The sequence below is a fragment of the Ostrea edulis genome, chromosome 6 (genome assembly GCF_947568905.1).
Source record: "Ostrea edulis chromosome 6, xbOstEdul1.1, whole genome shotgun sequence".
Taxonomy (NCBI): domain Eukaryota; kingdom Metazoa; phylum Mollusca; class Bivalvia; order Ostreida; family Ostreidae; genus Ostrea; species Ostrea edulis.
This window is the reverse complement of record NC_079169.1, coordinates 7129440-7146034: the sequence shown is the minus strand read 5'-3', so window position 1 is coordinate 7146034 and position 16595 is coordinate 7129440. Positions and strand designations below refer to the sequence as shown.

Sequence of the window (16595 nt, the reverse complement as noted above, 5' to 3'; positions counted from 1 at the left end):
GTAGCGGGATCTTTCGGTCTATAATACAATGGAAACTTGTCAATTTCTGGTTACAGCTGGACTTTGATATGCTTGGCAAGTATCAGTCAGACAAAAGTGTCCTTCACTGTCGGAGTTATTTACCTTTGGAGAACTCTCGTGCATAATAAGGCGCGAAACAATTGTTTACATACTTGACAAAATCAAGTTAGTACTGTCCATATTTTTTGATATTGTTGTTGATTTTACTGCTCCATGCGGAGCCTTTTGGGAAATAAAGTTTCAAAGAATCTGCTCAGTTAGTCAGTAGGTTTCTCATGTGTAGTTTAATCACCCGAATTCAACTGATACACAAACTAATTCAGTGATAAGCAAGCAGGGAGTAATTATAGATACACAGAATTCTTATTTTATCACGTTATTTTATTGGTCGTTCGTATCATATCCAGGATAGTGGCGCTGGTAAATATGACATTGTTTTTATGATTCCACTTAAATGAAACGTTTCATTTGATAGTATTTTGTTTTTCCTACATTCACATATATTTAAACAGAAACCACTTTCTTCCTCACTGACTGTCGGTTCTGCTCTGCATCACTTACACTTAAATGTTCTACATAGAATCTGCTTTTATTTCGAAACTGACGTCTTTTACAGATTTTATTTCAAATGAATTATGAAAAAGTCTTTAAGAGATATTATGTCACGGTTGACTATACTGTATAGACAGCGAATATAAAAAGGCCAATTTCCAAGAAAGCAGCTTTTAGGACTTTGATACTTGTTTTTCCAAATGCAATGTTGGAATTGATGGGAAAAAAATTATGATCAGTTGATTGCGAGACATATGTCAATTCCTGCCAGTCCAGCTAAGTAGATTTTCACCTAAATTACAGTACATATTAATAAAATATCTAGTATAGGATTGAATAGTATATATTACCAAATCAGGCACCGATGGGCAAGTAAAGACAATACACATGCATGCAGTATATAAGAATCAGATTCTGAAAACTTAAGGTGGCCAGATGGAGATGGATCTTTTCTAAAACTATATATTTAAATGTATGTAGTAAACATGATTAGAACATATAGGGCGGATGTGATCATTTTCCTGGCTGGATGCAATCTTGCTCTCACGATGATCAGTACTGTTTTTATTTTATTTTTTTCCAGATTTATACCAATGGATACATCACGCTTGACTCAAACTTTGAAAGTCCTAATCCTGCCTCTCTGGACCCGAACAACAACCCACAGAAAATGGTGGCTCCTTTCTGGTCAGATATTGACATGAAGAGTGACTCGAAAATCTGGTACCAATTGTACAATAGATTTGAAGATGCTGGAGCCTCAGATGTTTCCTCTGTTTTGTCCAAAGTACAATCATTGGTGGTGGAAAACTTTCGAGATAGCAGTGTGGCTGGATCTTTCGAACCAAACACAGCACTTGTTGTCACATGGGAAAATGTGGTGCAATCTCCAGCCAGAGACCATGCTGCACAGGTAATAATACCTAGTGGTGTTCCGTCCCATGGGGACCTGGGTCAGAATAGGTCCTAAGTACCCCTCGCCAGGGTTGGGCGGTTAAAACCACCCCCGGTTTTAACCAGTGGTTTTAACCGTCCCAGTCAATACTCCCCAAGTGGTCAATACTGGTCAGTTGTGATTTAAACTGTCCATTTTCCAATTTTTGTACATTTTTTGCAAAGATAAGATAAATTAAGTCTTTTCTTTATATGGATCAATTGTTGATTAATATTTTTCATTAGATAATCAAATGTAATTTCATAAGTTTAATATATTTGGTTAGCTGAAACTGAATGAAATATCTTCAGTACCTACCAGAGGGTCACAGTTCTATACATTAGCTTGACAATTGGAGACAGACCTGTTAATACATGTACCTGGACAGATTAAGAATAAAAGGTAGCTGGACATTACCTGAGCACAGGAAGCAGAGTTGACAGGTGTTTTAAATAAGCATAGGCTGGGACCAGAGATTACCAGTGTGCATGTTATTGTTATGAGAACATCACCAACCCACCCCCTCAAATGTTTATTTAACAATTAATATGAAGATTGATGAAACATTACTTTAATATAGGTAGTTCTTGTTAAACTTATAAGGAATTTGAACAGAAACTTTTACATCTTCCCCAATTCAACAGAGTCATTTGCACGTTATTTATTCAATATTATGACTTGTAAGTATATTATAAACTGATAGTGCATGTTATGAATTACAGTATTTACCATAATGGTCACTTAAACATTTAAAATAAATAACACAGACTATATAATGACCAAATAATTTTCAATCGACCAGTATTGACCAGTTTTAACCAGTATTGACCACCGGCCCAGTCAATACTGATATTGACCACTTTTTTGCTACCCCTTGCTTGTCATAAGAGGCGACAAAATGGGGTGGTCCATCAGATGAGACTGCAAAAACTGAGGTCCTGTATCACAGCAGGTGTGGCACGATAATTTAAAAGATCCCTCCTTGCTCAAAGGCCATAAGCGCTGAGCATAGGTCTTTTTGCAACCCTTCACCGGCAATCATGGTGACGACTCCATATCAGTGAAAGATTCTCAAGAGGGACGCTAAACAATATACAACCAACCAAAACTTACAACGTATTTCTTCACACTTTTTCAGCCTTGAATTAATTTTATTATAGAATTTCTTAATATGATCAATTATTTAATTAGTTACAGTAAACCAAAGGTTTTGTTGGCTGACCGTGGAGTTTTCTGTTGGCCTCGGCCCTGTGGTTTTGATGGCTGACCGTGGAGTTTTCTGTTGGCGCTCAACCCTTTGGGTTTGATGGCTGACCGTGGAATCCTCTGTTTGCCTCAATCCTGTGCGTTTGATGGCTGACCATGGAATCCTCTGTTGGCCTCGACCCTGTGGGTTTGATGGCTGACCATGGAGTTCTCTGTTGGCCTCAGTCCTTTAAATTTGTTTGTTTATCATAGAATCCTTTATTCACTGTTTACCGAGTACACAATTTATTTCAGAATGCCACCTTTCAGCTTATTTTTACCAGTGATGGGGTGACAACGTACACAACCTTTCTATTTAAGACCATGAACTTTCTTCCACCAGAGGCTGCCATGCTGGGGTACAAATGTGGCAATTCCTCTGCCAGCCTCTTCAACCACCCAGCATCCCTCACAACATCCATCTACAACGAGGTCATCAACAATGGAGACAATGGTACTGTACTACTTCCAACTTCCGTCAATGTCTTTGGTTTCCTTATTTTTTGTCAAACAACAATTTTCGTGATTGTACCAGACCACGAAATCAAGAGATGAAGTAAAAATTTTGCTGATAACGGAAAATCTTCTAGGAATTTTTCTTCAAACTCACATATAAATATCAACAAAGTTGTAATTTTGAAAATCTACAAATTTTACTGTACTTCATAAAATTAAACTGAATCGTTCACTGGTAAATGACTGACTTCTTAAGATTTAACTGAATCATTCACTGGTAAATGACTGACTTCTTAAGATTTAACTGAATCATTCACTGGTAAATGACTGACTTAAGATTTAACTGAATCGTTCACTGATAAATGACTGACTTCTTAAGATTTAACTGAATCATTCACTGATAAATGACTGACTTAAGATTTAACTGAATCATTCACTGATAAATGACTGACTTCTTAAGATTTAATATTACAAATAATTTTAACACACATGATTAGTACAGTTACACATAAGTACATACAAAGTGTGTTAAAATATGATTTACAGTATAGCATATCAAAACACTGGTTTGACTTAATTGATTTTACAATATCGAGAGTTGAATAAGTACTTTATGTATGTAATAATGATAATGACTAAAGTAGTACCACCGTGTATCTTAATGCAAAGCAGGAAAATTCAGTCATGCTATTTGATGGGGGAGAAAATGATAATAATCCCTACATTGCAACAGATATCGACATAAATAATTCTTTCCCCAACTTTGATGGAATTTCTATAATGTCAGTTGTTGATAATTGGCATTTTGTAAACATTTACAGCTAACAATTGTTGATAATTGGCATTTTGTAAATATTTACAGCTAACAATTGTTTGTATTTGCATTTTGTAAACATTTACAGCTAACAATTGTGGTAATTGACATTTTGTAAACATTTACAGCTAACAATTGTTGGTGATTGGCATTTTGTAAACATTTACAGCTAACAATTGTTGGTAATTGACATTTTGTAAACATTTACTTCTAACAATTGTTGGTAATTGGCCAATGGGATTTTGTAAACATTTACAGCTAACTATTGTTGGTGATTGGCATTTTGTAAACATTTGCAGCTAACAATTTAAAAGGAATGTGGGTTTACAAGCTAGACACCTGTCCCAGTTCTGCTGTAAACTACGTAGAGCGGTGTCACACCTGGAGAGTCACGACAGCCCGGGATCAGCAGGAGTCGGTGGCCCTGGCGCACATTCTCCTGGCCCCTTGTCCATGCAACATCCACCAGATTGAGGCTGACCCACGGTTCACGACCAGCCCCGATGAACCAGGCTGTTATTTCAAAGTTCACTCCCCAAATGGTTACTCCTTCACAAGGGTAAGATGTAATACTTCTAATAAATCTCCATGTTAGATGAATCATGATGATGCAGTTCACTGATGTCGGATTGTAATGCTTAATCATCTCTCCCAAGTCAACCAAGAAAGGATTCAGTATACCGGTGTTCATCAGTGTCAGCAGTACCAAACCTTTGCTGTGTCATTCTTTTTATTTCTGGGTAACAGAATCGTGTCACAAAAATGACTTTTGAACTCAACAATACAAGCCTCTAATTGTATATGAAAAACAAGTTTTATTTAAAAAAATTATGAATACTGCTATAAGGAATAAATGTTTATAGGTTGTTTGTAGAATGGGGGGAGGGGGCATGAAAAATTGAATGCAAAGAGTTATTATTCTATCAATACACTCGGTATATTCATTTTTTCATATTCTGTAAAAACTACGCAGATAAATGTTTACAGCCCTGAGGAGGCCTACATGACTTGTGTTTGTTTACTGGCATTGTACGTATGTCAATGCTAGCAGGATTTATATGTTATGGTGTATGTTTAATTTGTTTGCATGATTACACCGAAATAATGTTGAATGAATCTACAGATGTTTTATTCTCGAGGCAATAAAATCCCAACCATAAATAGATCTAGATTGAAACATTTTTTTTGCTCAGTCTTTGTGGAAATATGCTTTCTCCCATATTGCTAATTTTTTTCTTTCTTTTTATAAATTATTAAATTGTGATTATGCTCAGTCTTTGTGGAGATATGCTTTCTCCCTTTGCTCATTTGTTCTTTCTTTTTTATGGAATGGTGATTATAGATTATGAATATTATATATGTTACTTTCAGAAATGTTGCTACAACACTGTCTCTCCTGATGGGCCATTGTTGGTGGACGTGGCAGGCTCGGGCTACGTGTACCTGTATAATCCCCTCGTTGATCCGGCCCTTTCGTATAGTGCTGACACTGTGCCATACACTTGGTGTTGTGTGAATGCAGGACTCTGTGATGTATTCTTCAATCAGAGGAACTCGGACAACTGCCTGACGTATAAACCACCGGAAAGTGGTATGAACAAATTAGAAGTTGAGAATATTTTATACCCTGATATACATGTACCAACACACTGACCTACATAAACCTCTTTCTGATGTGATCCATCTGGCCACACAGATTTAGTTAGTCATGTGTGGCTGTCTTAGATACAAGACCTCCCACTAGATTTCTGGCTAATGGATCAATCCTTTAGCTTGATCAGTAGAGCACTCTAGACAATTACGTCAGAAGTCTCAAGTCTAATCATCAGCAGAGGCTTAGTATGGCTACCAACATTTATATATACAGACAAATGATTCTGTGAGTGATGAGAACTCAACATTTATATACACAGACAAATGATTCTGTGAGTGATGAGAACTCAACATTTATATATACAGACAAATGATTCTGTTAGTGATGAGAACTCAACATTTATATATACATTTACCACAGACAAATGATTCTGTGAGTGATGAGAACTCAACATTTATGTATACATTTACCACAGACAAATGATTCTGTGAGTGATGAAAACTCAACATGTATATATATACATTTACCACAGACAAATGATTCTGTGAGTGATGAGAACTCAACATTTATATATATACATTTACCACAGACAAATGATTCTGTGAGTGATGAGAACTCAACATGTATATATATACATTTACCACAGACAAATGATTCTGTGAGTGATGAGAACTCAACATTTATATATACAGACAAATGATTCTGTTAGTGATGAGAACTCAACATTTATATATACATTTACCACAGACAAATGATTCTGTTAGTGATGAGAACTCAACATTTATGTATACATTTACCACAGACAAATGATTCTGTGAGTGATGAGAACTCAAACATTTATATTTATACATTTACCACAGACAAATGATTCTGTGAGTGATGAGAACTTAACATTTATATATATACATTTACCACAGACAAATGATTCTGTGAGTGATGAGAACTCAACATTTATGTATACATTTACCACAGACAAATGATTCTGTGAGTGATGAGAACTCAACATTTATATATACATTTACCACAGACAAATGATTCTGTGAGTGATGAGAACTCAACATTTATGTATACATTTACCACAGACAAATGATTCTATGAGTGATGAGAACTCAACATTTTATATTGTTCATCATAATTTCATCAGATTTCTAAATTACAATCTAATCCACTTATATAGAAATTGCGGATATTGAGCTTTCTTTTATATTGAAGTAAAAATAAATTTCTAGGAACATTTATATAATTCAACATCGCGGTTATATTGAAATTCAAATATAATGAACAATTTGGGTTGATCCCCTGAATTTCAATATATCAAGGTTTAAATAGCCAAGTTCTACATTTACACTAGAAAGTTCTTTAGACAGTCATCATTGGTTGATGCAGTAGGTTGCATGAATAATATTGAAATACAGTATAAGCAGAATTTTTAGCAAGGATTCAAATTTGTCATTATTTGCGGGAGTGATGAGGTTGCTAAAATTGGACATCGCTAACAATTTACATGTATTTCATATCAGAGGTTAAATAGCTATCTTCCTTGAAATCATATTATAAAGTCGCTAAAAATTGGCTCTCATTATTATATATATATACACCCATGATTCATTGAAAAATGGCTAAATTCGTGTCTCGCTAAAATTATAGCCACTTAAACTGTATACATCTACTTGCTGTGATAGAAATACAGTAAAATATCTCTATCTCGAAGTCCAAAGGACCTCGAAAAAAATTTGAGATATCCGGGGGTTCGAGATATCCAAAATCGATCTTGGATATTTTTTTTGAAGGAGGATATTTGATGCATAGTATGGGATTTGCATTATAAACAAAAACTCCGTTTCCGTTTCTTATAGTTTTGTTTAAATCTATATTAACATCCAATTGAATTCACAATGTGTTTCAAAATTAAGATGATCGTGCCTGTATGCTTACTTTAAGTTTACTGATGTCCAGGCTCGACTGGGATGTAGTTATTGCGTTGTAATGAAAGAACCTATCACGTAAGAAACAAAAAAGACGGATTCAAAAAGAAAAAACCAAACTTTTAAATATTTATTAAATTTGTTTTCGTGTTTTCTCTGTACTAGTTTTAATGATGAAGCGTGTATTATTAAATGCATTATCGTTATTGAGAGCATTACCTTCAAGCATACTTCAATGATTTTGTGCGTTTATCTAACCCACATGTTAATGATATAGCGTGTGTCATTCAAACCACCATCCCTGGAATCGGGTGTGTTAGTTCATAATTGGCGGTGAACTTTATCCGTAATGTTGAAAGGCTATACTAATCACCCAAGCTGTTGAGCCATTTATTGTGACCTGGGTCTACTCGGAAAAGGCGAGTGTCGATTAGCGGTCATTAATTATAATTGATGTAACCGCGGGTGTGAATGTGTGCCTTAACGACGCCAGGTATGGTAAGCAGAGCGGAAAATTGACTGCACTTCGAGATAAACCAGGTGAATTTAGGGTATGGGACCTTGAAAATACTTCGACATAAGCGGAGTATTCGAGATTACCGTGTTCGAAATATCAGAAGTTTTTTTAATCATTTATATAGGGAAAACGGCCGGGACCGACGGTCGACTTCGACTCAAGCGGGGTATTCGAGATAAACCATATTCGAGATACAGATATTTTACTGTAGTTAAAGAAATTAAAAATGGCAAAGATGTGATTAAAGACCAGCAGTATTCCAGATCATTTAGTTTCATTTAATGCAATAATTATTAAATCACAGAAATTTTTAATGACATTTGAAAAAAGACATTCCTACACACTTACACTTAATTTCTCTCCACCACAGGAGTAAGCTATGGGGACCCCCATATCAAAACAATAGACGGCCTGGAGTACACATACAACGGACTCGGAGAATTCACAATGTTAGACATCAGAAACGTTTCCAGCGGATTGACAGTTTTCGAGTTGCAGTCACGTACATTGCTAGCACAGAATGAAACCGGAAGTGAAATTCGCGCCTCCATATTTAGTGCATTTGCTGCTAAAGCAGAAAATAATGCCTCCATGCAAGTAGAGGTCAACCTTCAGAAAGACGGTATGTTTTTTTATGGTGGACACAGATTAAATTATATGCCCTTTGCAGATGTTATATGTTTGGTTTTTTTTGACAGAAATAATGGTATTGACAATGATAGTTTTATTGACAAGGATAATTCATTGACAAGGATAATTTCACTGACAGAAATAATGGTATTGACAATGATAGTTTTATTGACAAGGATAATTCATTGACAAGGATAATTTCACTGACAGAAATAATGGTATTGACAAGGATAATTTTATTGACAAGGATAATTCACTGACAGAAATAATGGTATTGACAATGATAATTTTATTGACAAGGATAATTTCACTGGCAGAAATAATGGAATTGACAATGGTAATTGTATTGACAAGGATAATTCACTGACAGAAATAATGGTATTGACAATGGTAATTGTATTGACAAGGATAATTCACTGACAAATAATTGTATTGACAATGATAGTTTTATTGACAAGGATAATTCATAGACATTCGGGTAATTTTATTGATGGAAGCGATACCAGGATAATAATGATTGTACTGATAGAGATAATTGTTTTGATAAAGATAATTGTATCGACAGGGATGATTGTATTCTGTAATGGATTGGATGTCACCAACGAGTTTTATGCTGATGCCAATTTCGTATGTTCTTCAACCAATCAGCTGCGGCTCTCCAGATCAAGAAACAATCATTCTGTGGGAGTTTTGTTCTCTTCAGGTTGGACATATGTACTTTGATTTTCTTATGCTGCCACCAGGCTCGTAGGAATTAATTTATTTGAAATTCACTGAGAAATTTAATTAAAGTTCATTTCACATGCCCATGAGTATATACCCCCAACTTTGAATTGCTTCCAATGGGCATGTCTGTTGATTAATTAATTCATGCATATTAATTTTCCAAGATCTGCATCTTAGCTTCCACTCTATCTGGATCAAACTATCAACAAAAATTTTTTCCTATTTATCAAATCAAAATATTGCTATTCCTAAATTTAAAATCTTTATTTTCAGAAATCGCTTTGCAAATATCATTTAGCCTTCAGATGCTGGATTTGAGTGTCTTCATTCCAAAGTCTCTGTCCAATGTCACACAAAACAGGGGACTTCTGGGAAATATTAATGGAGACCTGACAGATGATCTAACCTTGAGAAATGGTTCAATTATGCCAGACAACTCCAGTGAAAAAGAAATATTTCACACTTTTGGAGAATCTTGTAAGTTTTACCTTATGAATAGAATTAATGTAATAATCAGATTGGTATTTCTGTTATCAGATGGAAATTTATTGTTCTATAGTCTTGTCAATTATTATGGAATATCAGAGTGTGTACGTTAAATCATTTAGATGTTTGTTGTAAATTTTGAATTCAAATGTTCTGAGTGTTTCTAAATACAAACTTTAAAACATGACAAAGTTGTCACATAATTTTGGCAACGAAATAAATTGCCCATCCAGTAACTTCATCCCATCATGGCATGATAATTACCCTTGAATGACTGATCTTTCAATAGACTGTATCAAGTCCTTGGTAACCACATATATACCACCAATATACCACCAATGGCAGTATGTGATCACAAAGTGGTATCATAGTAAATATTAGTAGACAATGTATCTCCACCACATTGTCACTGATCACATGATCCGTGACAAAGGCTTTAAGCTTCAAATTTTTAAACAGGGCCATCATTCCCCTCAAAGTTGGATGGAACATCAGACTTATTCCCAATGACATAAAGTGACCCTTTTTCCCAATTTTCAGAGCAAAATATCCCAAATGCATTTACTTATTGAAAATTTATTGTACAGTGTAAACTGGCAAGGAAAAAATCATTAAACATGATAAATACAGTCAAGTCAAAATGGTTGTCTTGTTATTCATATGTTTTGAATTTCATTTGGATGAAAAAGACGATATACACTCAATTATCCCAATTTGTCAAAAACAATGATGATTTTCTCAATTAAAGGGGGCCTGTGCTGTGATGGTCAATTAAAGGGGGCCCATGCTGTGATGGTCCTGTTTAAATATAATTATGTGTTCAAACATGCAGATGTGTATCTAAATGTTATTCCTGTCCATTACTTGACATTGTCATGAATGTAGTTACTAACCCCTCCATTCAGAAGCCACAGATTATACCTTGATGCTACACATGTCATGCTATTGCTCACTGTAAGACATTTTACAATCATTTTATGAATATACATATAATTGTTTATTTCTACAGGGCGAGTAAACTGTGCAGATTCCTTATTTTACCATCGAGCAGGAGAAAGCTGTGAAATGTACCAGAACACCAGCGTTAGTCCACTGTTTTTGGAAGACTTTACCTCAGCAGAGGTCAAGGTCGCAAATGAAACATGTAAAGGAGATAAGAACTGTCTCTTTGACTATATTGCCACCCAAAATATGGCTGTAGCTGAGAACACCAAACACATCACCGAGGTCTCCATACTGAGGCAGGAGGAAGCAGGTATAGCTATTTCTGTATAGGATTTCCTGTCACTGCCACACTAAACACTTAATTTACTAAAGTCACCAGACCTAGGCTAGAGCTCTCTGTGTCTTAACGATTTCTGTATAGGATTTCCTGTGACACTGGCTCCTGCAGATTGCACCATACAGATAATGATGACTATTTAGGCGGTTCCCGGCAATTCATAAATAAGTTACAGTAATTTCTCTCCCACGAAGTTTATTCCACACTACAAAATTGTATATTCTCAAAGAAGGATTTTTAAACTTTCACAATAATGCCTAATCTATCCTGTTCATACAAACAACAAAACGTACAATATGAAATACACCCAAATTAAATCAATTGGGAATTGTGATTTATGTATGAATAGGGATGGTTACAATTTGAATAGTTTTCAAAATGGTTTACTTAATTAAAGTGAGGAATATAATGCCAGTTGACGCAAACAATGCATTGTGACGTCAAATCTAGCTGCGATGTGTTTTCTTTCAACTAAACAATTGCAGCCATTTTCCTTGAATTGTGAACACCGACGATTTCATGAGTGACGCACTGATTAGCTAACATAAAGTTCACATGAACATGACCTCTAGTCGGGTTATGTCAGATCTTCTTACGCAAAGTATACGTCGCCGATCTAAGATATCAGTATATAAACTTAGGATAAGTCTAGAGGTGACCTACAGTGACATTAGATCAGATATCAGTATATAAACTTAGGATAAGTCTAGAGGTGACCTGCAGTGACAATAGATCAGATATCAGTAAATAAACTTAGGATAAGTCTAGAGGTGACCTACAGTGACAATAGATCAGATATCAGTATATATACTTAGGATAAGTCTAGAGGTGACCTGCAGTGACATTAGATCAGGACTTAGGGTATGATCAGTACAACAGGTTGTATTTTGTAGTATTTCTGTGTACATGCATGAAAGTGTAGGTCTGCATGTTCTCTCTTGTAGCTAACACTCCTCCCAGCATTGTCAGTCAGCTGCGAGTCAATGCCACCGTGGGACAGAACACAACATTGACAGCTGTGGCTGTTGATTCTGATGGAGACATGGTCACTGTGGTCAGTCCAGATAGCAACTCCACAGGGACCAGGACCACCAACATATCCTACATATACCTCCCTACTACAGCAGACCAGCAAATCAGGTACACATCAGACTAGTAAATATTACAGATGTTTCAGACTTACATTAGCTCAGAGCATTCACAATATTGAAAGATCATGTGAGCTTCAATGCCATCACTTGGTGTTCAAGCATTTTTATAAGTCAACTTTTTTTGTTAAAAAATCCTACATGCTTTGGAGTTTAACTAACCAGAATGCCTCAGTGAGGCCCCCTAGTGTCAGATCCTCCAGCCAGCAAAGTCTATTATATGTGAGGTTAGCTCTCCTACACTCTCAACAATGGCATCCAGCTTCAAAATGTCCACACAAGTTCTCTTCTTCCTCAATCTTGTCCTCGTTTAGAATTTGGCTAAATTGAATTTTTCTTAAAATTAAAAAAAAAAATTCAAAGTTGACTTTTTTCCCTTAAAGGTTTTTGATAATGTGGCTGCTCTTCTAGCTATTAAGGTTAAACAAAAAAATCCTGCTTATCGGTCAGTTGCATTTAATCCATTGTAGAATGACATAGTTTTCTTCTTAATATAGTTGTTTGTGTACATCTAATGTTGTATTGTTTGTACAATATGAACAGTTGTTTGTGTACAATATATCTAATGTTGTATTGTTTGTACAATATGTACTGTTGTTTGTGTACAATATATCTAATGATGTATTGTTTGTACAATATGTACTGTTGTTTGTGTACAATATATCTAATATTGTATTGTTTGTACAATATGTACTGTTGTTTGTGTACAATATATCTAATGATGTATTACAGTATGTACAGTTGTTTGTGTACAATATATCTAATATTGTGTTGTTTGTACAATATGTACTGTTGTTTGTGTACAATATATCTAATGATGTATTACAGTATGTACAGTTGTTTGTGTACAATATATCTAATATTGTATTGTTTGTACAATATGTACTGTTGTTTGTGTACAATATATCTAATGTTGTATTGTTTGTACAATATGTACTGTTGTTTGTGTACAATATATCTAATGATGTATTACAGTATGTACAGTTGTTTGTGTACAATATATCTAATATTGTATTGTTTGTACAATATGTACTGTTGTTTGTATACAATATATCTTATGATGTATTACAGTATGTACAGTTGTTTGTGTACAATATATCTAATATTGTATTGTTTGTACAATATGTACTGTTGTTTGTGTACAATATATCTAATGTTGTATTGTTTGTACAATATGTACTGTTGTTTGTGTACAATATATCTAATGATGTATTACAGTATGTACAGTTGTTTGTGTACAATATATCTAATATTGTATTGTTTGTACAATATGTACTGTTGTTTGTATACAATATATCTTATGATGTATTACAGTATGTACAGTTGTTTGTGTACAATATATCTAATGTTGTATTGTTTGTACAATATGTACTGTTGTTTGTGTACAATATATCTAACGATGTATTGTTTGTACAATATGTACTGTTGTTTGTGTACAATATATCTAATGTTGTATTGTTTTTGCTGTAGTTTCTGGGCTGTGGACGTTCAGGGATCAGCGTCTAACACACTGACAGTAACCATCGTGAAATGCTCGGGGTGTTCAGACCATGGAGTCTGTGATTTTGATCATCCCAAACGGACAGGATTGGCCAACCAGTTCACCGCTCCCTGTCTGTGTGAAATTGGATGGGAAGGTAGGAGTCATTAATGTAGTATGTTTTATACACAATCATATAGTAATCCATTTGTTGAGTCATAACCCAAATAGCTTTAGTGTAAAATTTCATTTTTGAAAATACATGAGGATTATATGAACTGTGATACTGTACACCAGCATACTTCAGGAAATGCACTGGCACGTCCTTCAGGAAAAGTGTGCAGGTGTAAGGCATTGCAGTACCTCATATATTTTTAAAAATGAAATTCATTTCTTATACTTTAATACATTCTAATTTCATTTCTGTTGGACTTTCCAGCCGTGAAAATATATATTCTCTATTCATCATGATCCATAAGCACATTGTTTACAACTGCATCACATTCATAAGGAAATGGCTATCATTACAATTTGTAACAATATCGAAGGCAAAAATATTGGAAATGTAAATATGTAGAACTGTGTGTGATGTACAGTGTGTTTTAGAATCGGACTCCTGCTGGTATGTGTAGTGAATAACTAATCTTGTGATTTAGATTCACAGACTGTAACTGTATTGCATAATGAGTAAATAACTCGTGATTTTAGGTTCTACTTGCTCAGTGGATGTAGATGGTTGTCATGACAATCCCTGTCAGCCACCTTACATATGCACAGATAACTCGCCCACAGAACACAATAACACTGGGATAGCGTACAAGTGTAGCTCCTGCCCTGATGGTTACGAGTACGGCAATGAAAAGAAATGTGTCGGTAGGTAAAACACAGACAAAGCTGATCATTGGTAGCTGTGCATTGTGTTAAATTATTCAGTCATTTAAAGCCAGGCAAATACTGATATTGTATAACTGGAATTTTTAGCAAGAATCTAATTTTAGCATTACATGTATTAGCAACAGTTTGAAAATGGATAGAATTGAATGCACTAACATTTCATGTTCCTGTGCACAACAAATATGTATTTCTGAATGACAGAAACATCGACCAATGGAATTCATTTCTGCATACTTAACTAAAATTTTCCCTCTTCTATCAACAAATAGAATGTTCGCCCAAATTCTTACAGTGTAATGAAATATTTCCTGATTGACAGATGTGGATGAATGTGCTAATGGTACACAGTGTTCCCCCCGTCAGTCCTGTTCCAATGTCCTGGGATCCTACAGATGTGCATGTAACCTGGGATATCGAGAAGACCCAAATCAGAATCAAGCCTGTCTGGGTAAGTGTAGCACACACCCAAATCAGAATCAAGTCATAACACTGACCCAAATCAGAATCAAGTCATAGCACTGACCCAAATCAGAATCAGGTCATAACACTGACCCAAATCAAAATCAGGTCATAACACTGACAGTGCTCCCACTGGACCAGAATTCCCTTTCGCCACTTTTTCGGGGAGCGGCGCGGCACAAATAATCACATGCTTTACAATTATTTCCATCATATTATATATTATTTTATTCATTACACTTATTTTAGCATTTTGAATCAGTTACATTACTTAATCATATCCAGCTACCATACCTAAACACTTCTTTCTGAAATAATAAGAAGTTGATTTGTTTGATAAATTCTATTATGGAAATCAAAATTCGGATAATAAATCATAAAAATATAAACTTCATGATGCTACACCCCTCAGTGAAAACATTGTGTACATTGCCCGAAATGCAGATGTCACAAAACATCAAACCCAATTTAAAGTCGTATCTCAACCATTCCCTATTAAATTTCCGTTTTTGCATGGAAGATTTTGCAATTTGGACAGAATCAGATGTTTGAGCAGGTGGGGTTGACTGTAAAGCCAAACATAGTTATTTTTTAATTTTAGACTGACTAGGGTCAGAAGCTACAAGTTTAGTGTCAAAATAGAATGGGGTGCATAGTCTTAGGAGATTAGCATTTTTATACTGTTGCGCACCGAACTTCAAAGAAAATTATTTATTAAAATTGCTATGTCCATATCAATAGTGACCGACCGCATAATTGTTTATGAAATATTCGAACTAAAATCAAACACATCAAGATCTTGTAATCAACGAGTTTGGCCGCAAAAACAAACAATTGATGTATTCATATATACATTATACACAATAATACGGCCAATTTAATTACCGGTTCGTTCTCTGGTTAAGAATTGACATTACTGTGGAGATGATAACACGATAATGAATAAGACTTTAAATGCTAAACAATTGACGACAGCAGGGTAAACAGCTGTCCGATGTACTTTATTACATAATCACCGACTTTTTTGCAGCCATAAATTACCTGAGTCTGTGACCAGCTCTGTATGCACTGGAGCGAAGCAAGATTTCCGGTCGCACACGTTGACTGAATAAACAGATTTTGACTGCATAAACAAACAGGCGATAATGTGTCACTGACAAAGGATTTAAAATACAATTTATTGCAAAAAGGGATTTTCGCCACTTTCAATTTTTTTTCGCCATTTTTGAAAATAATTCGCCATTGGCGAAAATGGCGAAGCCCAGCTCGAGCACTGAACACTGACCCAAATCAGAATCAAGTCATAGCACTGACCCAAATCAAAATCAGGTCATAGCACTGACCTAAATCAAAATCAGGTCATAACACTGACCCAAATCAGAATCAGGACATAGCACAGACCCAAATCAGAACCGGGTCATAGCACAGACTC

General features: G+C 35.2%; 1 protein-coding gene across 1 annotated transcript in view; it reads left to right on the top strand.

Annotated features, from left to right (window-relative positions):
* The window catches only part of LOC125645442 (uncharacterized), a 39586-nt gene that overhangs the window by 2217 nt on the left and 20774 nt on the right, over window positions 1-16595 (top strand). Inside the window, exons 3-14 of the mRNA XM_056141454.1 lie at window positions 1157-1486; window positions 3008-3206; window positions 4322-4581; window positions 5394-5613; window positions 8429-8680; window positions 9254-9391; window positions 9688-9891; window positions 10910-11155; window positions 12127-12322; window positions 13801-13967; window positions 14519-14683; window positions 15024-15152. Of these exons, the coding sequence (XP_055997429.1) occupies window positions 1157-1486; window positions 3008-3206; window positions 4322-4581; window positions 5394-5613; window positions 8429-8680; window positions 9254-9391; window positions 9688-9891; window positions 10910-11155; window positions 12127-12322; window positions 13801-13967; window positions 14519-14683; window positions 15024-15152 (2506 nt within the window). The remainder of the gene's footprint in view (window positions 1-1156; window positions 1487-3007; window positions 3207-4321; window positions 4582-5393; window positions 5614-8428; window positions 8681-9253; window positions 9392-9687; window positions 9892-10909; window positions 11156-12126; window positions 12323-13800; window positions 13968-14518; window positions 14684-15023; window positions 15153-16595) is intronic.